The sequence below is a fragment of the Sinocyclocheilus anshuiensis genome, unplaced genomic scaffold (genome assembly GCF_001515605.1).
Source record: "Sinocyclocheilus anshuiensis isolate Anshui unplaced genomic scaffold, SAMN03320099.WGS_v1.1 scaffold1079, whole genome shotgun sequence".
In the NCBI taxonomy this organism is placed as follows: Eukaryota; Metazoa; Chordata; class Actinopteri; order Cypriniformes; family Cyprinidae; genus Sinocyclocheilus; species Sinocyclocheilus anshuiensis.
The window spans coordinates 2349934-2359889 of record NW_015548207.1 but is presented as its reverse complement, the minus strand read 5'-3'; the positions used below and the strand labels follow the sequence as shown (position 1 = coordinate 2359889).

The window sequence follows — 9956 nt, the reverse complement described above, 5'->3', positions numbered from 1 at the left end:
TTTCATTTTTCATTACACCAAATACACAAAATAATGTTCTTTTTAGCAGCATCATATGACCCCTTTATTGATTTTTTATTAAATTAAAATATATTTAAGCAGCACATTTCTGAAGAGACTGAGGCCTTGCCAAATAAGTCAAGTTCCAGAATTCTGTTTATGCTGTGACCAATTTGCAACCAATTTCAAAATATTTAATTTGTTTGAGCCCTGAAATATCGAGAACATTCAAATTTAATGCAGGCATTTACACATGGCATTTGCACATAAAATAAAGATTTAAATGAAAAATGCAAAGCACTCGCATACCGTAACAATGTTTATTAAAATGACATCATACAGTGCACGGCTTATAGATTCATATGATCACAACTGATCATTTCATTTCCTTCAAGTGACTTCAATCAGTCAACTTTTGTTTATAAAAATAGAGAGGCTACAGAATTCAAAAGAAAAGGCAAGAACACTTCAGAAACATGGAATACATATATTATGTGCCTAATATACAAATATATACATTTAATAAATAGGAAAAAGGAACAGTTTTGGTGTATTTGTGGCTATTATGTGGGGCAGTCAACCCTGTCAGGCCTGGAAAACTGTCAACATTTCTTAGATCAAATGCATCTTGTTTTACTTCTTGGCTGGCTCATGTGTAAACTAAAGTTGCTATGAAGGGGGTGATGAGAAACAAAACAAAAGTGGCAGAATCGTTTGTTAATTTTGCTTTTACCAAACAAAACTGAATTGAAGGAGGTGACAAAAAACACACAAAATAAAAGTGGCAGAATCGTTTGTTGATTTTGCTCTTTTACCAAAGGCTTCTTTGTCTTTCACGAAGACCACGGCCTCACCTCCACGGGAAAGGTAGGAAAATTCACCTTCTTTGGCACTGAAGATGATTCTGGATTAAAAAACACAAACATTTTGAATTCTGCACAAGTTTTAAAGGTATAAAATAAAAAACAAAAATAAAATGTGTTGCAATAAAAATGCACAATATAAAAAAAGAAAGATATATATATATTATAGGCAAAATAATATATAATACATAAAATGGTATAAAGAATGTTTAAAAACATGTCTCTCTGCTTACTTAGACTGAGTTTCTCCTGATTTGATGCATAGTTTACGAATGTGGAAGGTATCGGGGTTCCACCATGGCCAGCTGATGAGGGTGTCTTTCTCCCAGAGAAGTTTTACCATCAGTAGCTCTCCGATGTCCGCATCCGTGGTCAGCAGGAAAGACACGGTGGTGTTTGTGTTCAAAGCAGGCCTGTGGAAGCAAAAACCATCTCTATCACTTTCTCTGTTATCTCAGCACAGTACAGAGTCCAATCTGAAGCAAAACCTGGTCTAAAGTAGTTGCACAACCTGATTTTTGCTACATAAGGTCATAAAAATCACTGAAACCAACGAAAAGTCTCTGGATCTTTCTTGGTAAACATCTTAACATTGCATTTTTGCTTAATTTAGAACTAATGTGAACTAAGTCCTGACATATCCATCAGGAAATGCTACTAGCTTACATAATGTAGGGGATATTTTCCTTCTCGCCGTGGATTCCGTACAATGAGATCTTCATGGGCTGATCAGTGTAGCTTAATTTTGTCTTGCCAAAGAAGTGGACCTTCACTTGATAATGGAAAACTGAGGAAAGATGATTATATTTAGAACAGATTTTTAAAAAACACTAAAAATAAAATATTGATGTTTCATGTTTAAAAATATAAAATAAATTTTCCATTTATTTCATTATAAACAAATAAAAACGAATTTATTCAAATAATAAATATAAAAATATATTGTTATGTATTTTAAATTTTCAAAAAAAATCTAATAACATAATACTAATTAATTTTATTATTGGAGTAAAATGTATATAATTTATTATTTTATTTTTATATTATTTCTGTTTTATAAAATATAAAATACATTTTACAGGAATATATATATATATATATATATATATATATATATATATATATATATATATATATATATATATATATATATATATATATATATATATATATATATATATATATATATATATATATATATATATATATATATATATATATATATATATATATATATATATATATATATATATATATATATATATATATATATATATATATATATATATATATATATATATATATATATATATATATATATATATATATATATATATATATATATATATATATATATATATATATATATATATATATATATATATATATATATATATATATATATATATATATATATATATATATATATATATATATATATATATATATATATATATATATATATATATATATATATATATATATATATATATATATATATATATATATATATATATATATATATATATATATATATATATATATATATATATATATATATATATATATATATATATATATATATATATATATATATATATATATATATATATATATATATATATATATATATATATATATATATATATATATATATATATATATATATATATATATATATATATATATATATATATATATATATATATATATATATATATATATATATATATATATATATATATATATATATATATATATATATATATATATATATATATATATATATATATATATATATATATATATATATATATATATATATATATATATATATATATATATATATATATATATATATATATATATATATATATATATATATATATATATATATATATATATATATATATATATATATATATATATATATATATATATATATATATATATATATATATATATATATATATATATATATATATATATATATATATATATATATATATATATATATATATATATATATATATATATATATATATATATATATATATATATATATATATATATATATATATATATATATATATATATATATATATATATATATATATATATATATATATATATATATATATATATATATATATATATATATATATATATATATATATATATATATATATATATATATATATATATATATATATATATATATATATATATATATATATATATATATATATATATATATATATATATATATATATATATATATATATATATATATATATATATATATATATATATATATATATATATATATATATATATATATATATATATATATATATATATATATATATATATATATATATATATATATATATATATATATATATATATATATATATATATATATATATATATATATATATATATATATATATATATATATATATATATATATATATATATATATATATATATATATATATATATATATATATATATATATATATATATATATATATATATATATATATATATATATATATATATATATATATATATATATATATATATATATATATATATATATATATATATATATATATATATATATATATATATATATATATATATATATATATATATATATATATATATATATATATATATATATATATATATATATATATATATATATATATATATATATATATATATATATATATATATATATATATATATATATATATATATATATATATATATATATATATATATATATATATATATATATATATATATATATATATATATATATATATATATATATATATATATATATATATATATATATATATATATATATATATATATATATATATATATATATATATATATATATATATATATATATATATATATATATATATATATATATATATATATATATATATATATATATATATATATATATATATATATATATATATATATATATATATATATATATATATATATATATATATATATATATATATATATATATATATATATATATATATATATATATATATATATATATATATATATATATATATATATATATATATATATATATATATATATATATATATATATATATATATATATATATATATATATATATATATATATATATATATATATATATATATATATATATATATATATATATATATATATATATATATATATATATATATATATATATATATATATATATATATATATATATATATATATATATATATATATATATATATATATATATATATATATATATATATATATATATATATATATATATATATATATATATATATATATATATATATATATATATATATATATATATATATATATATATATATATATATATATATATATATATATATATATATATATATATATATATATATATATATATATATATATATATATATATATATATATATATATATATATATATATATATATATATATATATATATATATATATATATATATATATATATATATATATATATATATATATATATATATATATATATATATATATATATATATATATATATATATATATATATATATATATATATATATATATATATATATATATATATATATATATATATATATATATATATATATATATATATATATATATATATATATATATATATATATATATATATATATATATATATATATATATATATATATATATATATATATATATATATATATATATATATATATATATATATATATATATATATATATATATATATATATATATATATATATATATATATATATATATATATATATATATATATATATATATATATATATATATATATATATATATATATATATATATATATATATATATATATATATATATATATATATATATATATATATATATATATATATATATATATATATATATATATATATATATATATATATATATATATATATATATATATATATATATATATATATATATATATATATATATATATATATATATATATATATATATATATATATATATATATATATATATATATATATATATATATATATATATATATATATATATATATATATATATATATATATATATATATATATATATATATATATATATATATATATATATATATATATATATATATATATATATATATATATATATATATATATATATATATATATATATATATATATATATATATATATATATATATATATATATATATATATATATATATATATATATATATATATATATATATATATATATATATATATATATATATATATATATATATATATATATATATATATATATATATATATATATATATATATATATATATATATATATATATATATATATATATATATATATATATATATATATATATATATATATATATATATATATATATATATATATATATATATATATATATATATATATATATATATATATATATATATATATATATATATATATATATATATATATATATATATATATATATATATATATATATATATATATATATATATATATATATATATATATATATATATATATATATATATATATATATATATATATATATATATATATATATATATATATATATATATATATATATATATATATATATATATATATATATATATATATATATATATATATATATATATATATATATATATATATATATATATATATATATATATATATATATATATATATATATATATATATATATATATATATATATATATATATATATATATATATATATATATATATATATATATATATATATATATATATATATATATATATATATATATATATATATATATATATATATATATATATATATATATATATATATATATATATATATATATATATATATATATATATATATATATATATATATATATATATATATATATATATATATATATATATATATATATATATATATATATATATATATATATATATATATATATATATATATATATATATATATATATATATATATATATATATATATATATATATATATATATATATATATATATATATATATATATATATATATATATATATATATATATATATATATATATATATATATATATATATATATATATATATATATATATATATATATATATATATATATATATATATATATATATATATATATATATATATATATATATATATATATATATATATATATATATATATATATATATATATATATATATATATATATATATATATATATATATATATATATATATATATATATATATATATATATATATATATATATATATATATATATATATATATATATATATATATATATATATATATATATATATATATATATATATATATATATATATATATATATATATTATAATAAACTTTGGTGCCCCTCACCTTTATATGGCATAACGTCTCTGGTCTTCATGTACATCTTGCTGCTCCTGCGTGTGCGAATTTTGTTGACTCTGTAGCCCACCTTGTTGCAGCGGTTCTTGCGGCAGCTGAGGCACATGCCCTTGTTGAAGCTGTCTTTGGAGCTGCAACGGTAAGCAAAGCTTTCTTGCTCCTGGTTCACCAGCGAGTCGATGAACAGGTGGATGGAGCGCTCGTGGGAGCACTTCACGATCTGATCCATGTCTGTGGAGAACCAAGAAAAACATTGAAGCTTGTGTTGAAATCTAAGAACGTCTGAGGAGGACAGTGGGAACGTACTTCTTAAACCAGTGGTGGCCACCATCAACACAGTGTTCTGGAGGTCACAGCCGGGTTGGAATGTTCCTCCGTTGGGGTAGATGTCTATGTGGCCCACTGGCCTCTGAATCCCAATGCTGCGATCTGGGGAACCGCGGGTGTTGGTGTGAAGAACGTCCACAAAAAGGGCATCATCGGGAGAAAGAGTGCTTTGGGCATCTGCATACTCAAAACTAGGGCCAGCAGGATCCATGCCTAAAGATCCAAGAAGATTGGTCCATTTTAATGGTTGGCCTTTGCATTTAAGGGCTCGAATGGTAAAATAGAAAATTGACACCCAAATAAACAACATCAAGTTACCTGTGATTCTGTTAACTTTATGTTTGGTGAGAAGACCAGCGATTCCTGCTACATGAGCGCCAAGACTGTAGCCCAAAAGATGGAGCTTCTCCCAAGGATAGTCAATCTCAGCCTGGATGAAGAAACAAGACAAGATCAAGTTTACTGCATAAAACAAACTCTATATCTTCATCAGATGCTCTTCACCTTGATGTAGAACAAACCATCTCCGAGTGTTTGACATACCTGTAACCAGTTGACAAACTTGGCCACATCCCTCCCCACTAGTTTGGTGTAGGCGGCTGATGTAGGGTAGTGTTGTTGCGCGCGGGACAACCAGTCCACCACAATCACGTTGGCTGTTGGCTCTCGTTCAAGCAGGGCTGTTACCAGTTTGGGAACCCAGCTTTCAAACATACCCGTAACCTGAGATGAAGTCATTGGAGTCATGGTTTGGACCGCTTTGCACATTATGATCATATTACCCCAATTTTACAGTCTCTGCACTGGCTACCACATTTTGCTATAAGTTTGATTGCATCATATAATAATTGCTGTTAATAGTGTTCATCGTCTGTTTTATTACGTCTTAAATTGATTTTTCCGTACTGCTGGTTCGTCTGGTCAGAGGAGAACTGGCCCCCCGACTGAGCCTGGTTTCTCCCAAGGTTTTTTTCTCCATTCTGTCACCGATGGAGTTTTGGTTCCTTGCCGCTGTCGCCTCTGGCTTGCTTAGTTGGGGACACTTAATTTCCAGCGATACCGTTGACTTGATTGCAAAGATACTATTTAAACTGAGCTGGATGTTGACATCACTGAATTCAATGATGAACTGTCTTTAACTGAAAAATTAGTGTTTACTATTGTCATTTTGCATTATTGACACACTATTTTCCTAATTAATGCTGTTCAGTTGCTTTGACACAATCTGTATTGTTAAAAGCGCTATATAAATAAAGGTGACTTGACTTGACTTGACTTGACATTAATTCAAGATCGTCAACAAGTGTAGTAGAAGCACTCACCGTCCATCCGTGAATAACTATGAAAGTCTTGTTGTCTGGATTGAAGTTACATTCTTTGATGGTTTCAGGTTGACCTGGAACTATGTAGCAGAGATCGTCTTCAGGTTCTTCACTGGTCCTGAAGGAAAACTTGGACTCTATATCACTGAAGTCCGTCATCCATTCTGTGCCATTGTCCATGATGTTATCTGTCCAAAACCAGATCAACAATGAGTTTAACAGCCAGCAAAGTAAGTGCTGCTTACATTAAATGCGTTTTACTTGTAAGCTGCTTATAAAAATTTTAATTATTGAAGTTGTAAAGAAGATTATCTTGCATGTGCTTATACTTTTCCCTTATTTTGTATACGAAGTATTATTTCCAAATGGCAAGCTTGGATCCTTTCCCGGTGCTTAACTGACTATACATAAAAAACATTTCACTATAAGTCCGTCAATATGTGTTCATAACTGACTTTTCGGGCATATAAACAGAGTCTCAAACAACCATTTGACCTGATAATTACCATATTGTTAAAAGTCAACCAATTAGACTATTTGTTTTTCAAAGAAATTAAGTTTTATAGATAATGTTTACAAATCATCAAGTTTCATAAGATATTTTGTAAGGTAATAAAGATAATTTGCAAGTGCCATATGAATAATAAATGCTACTTAAAAATACAAGATTAATAAAAACAAACAAAAAATTTTTCACAGAAACCAAACATGGTCTTTTAAGACATAAAAATAATAATACAGTATATAAATCATATTTAAATATATAAAATGTATAAATTAAAAATACAATATATACTGTATGAAAACTGCTTTGTGAAATCCTAATATTTTGCAGCATCCAGCATTATCTTCTGATACATAAAAGTTTACATAAATACAAAATATAAAAGTACAAATTTATAGAAAGATGAAGTAGGCTATACAAGTATAAATTTAAAATGCAATAAAAGGCATGTTTCGTACATAACTTAAGTGGTCATACTGGTGCCGTAACATCGCTTTCTGATATTTGTGTATATTGATATTGATTATTCGACTTCCCCATCAAAATATTCTAAGTTAGGCACCGGAAACTGTAACACTTTTTAAACTTTATAAACAAGTTTCATTCTATGATTTTATAAATCAAATAAGCTTATACTTACTAAAAGTGGTAAATTCACTCGGCTCAATCGTAGTTGCAAACCTCGAGGAAATGTAGACAAAAAACGTCCAAGATATAAAACAAGCGCTGCTTACTCTCCCCATATTAATATAATTAGAATGATCACGGATGCAATAACTTATTAAATTAAGTGTAAAAGTCGTTGAGATCCGGGTATTTACAGCGTTACAACAGGTTAATATTCTAGTTGGGGGTAGCAGCTGCTTTAGATGACTTGCGTGCAGAGTTTCTCTCAAGAGTTTAAATCAGTACCGCTACAAGCTTGTCTTTATCCACCCGTGCGGGACCGCATGCAAATCAGTGAAATTCTATTGGTCGAGAGAGGCGGGGTAAGGCCTGATATGACCAATAAAAGGCCAGGAACTCCCACAATTACTCATCACTTTTACAATTACAAGACTGTGAAGTTGTGAGGCCCCTGAGAGTCTACAAGCAAATCAATTTCTCAAGGACTTTCTCCCCCCTTTTTTTCTTTTTGCTTTCTTTCTTTATTTTTTCGACTCTCTAACCATTAGGCCACGACTTCCCCAAATAATGTACACTACACTATGTTTGTGTACACTTTGTACACTTTGTACACTATGTTCACACAGAATAAACTAAAACACACCTGCGTGATTATTTGTCAACTTAAAAACAAACAACATAATTGTGTGCCAATCACAACGTGCTCTTGGCAGCATATGGAAGAGGGTCACAAATATCAGTGTGAT

General features: G+C 20.1%; 1 protein-coding gene and 1 pseudogene across 1 annotated transcript; both read right to left on the bottom strand.

Annotated features, from left to right (window-relative positions):
- Nucleotides 1-653, bottom strand: part of LOC107653545 (lipoprotein lipase-like) — a 13107-nt pseudogene extending 12454 nt beyond the window's left edge.
- Nucleotides 307-9499, bottom strand: LOC107653621 (lipoprotein lipase-like). Its single transcript, XM_016440381.1, has 9 exons — nt 9224-9499; nt 8079-8266; nt 7300-7479; nt 7075-7186; nt 6736-6969; nt 6418-6660; nt 1530-1650; nt 1097-1276; nt 307-904 (listed from the first exon to the last, which is right to left on the bottom strand). Exons 1-9 carry the CDS (start codon nt 9324-9326, stop codon nt 730-732), a joined length of 1536 nt encoding a protein of 511 aa, XP_016295867.1. The 5' UTR covers nt 9327-9499; the 3' UTR covers nt 307-729.
- Nucleotides 9500-9956: the final 457 nt, after the last annotated feature.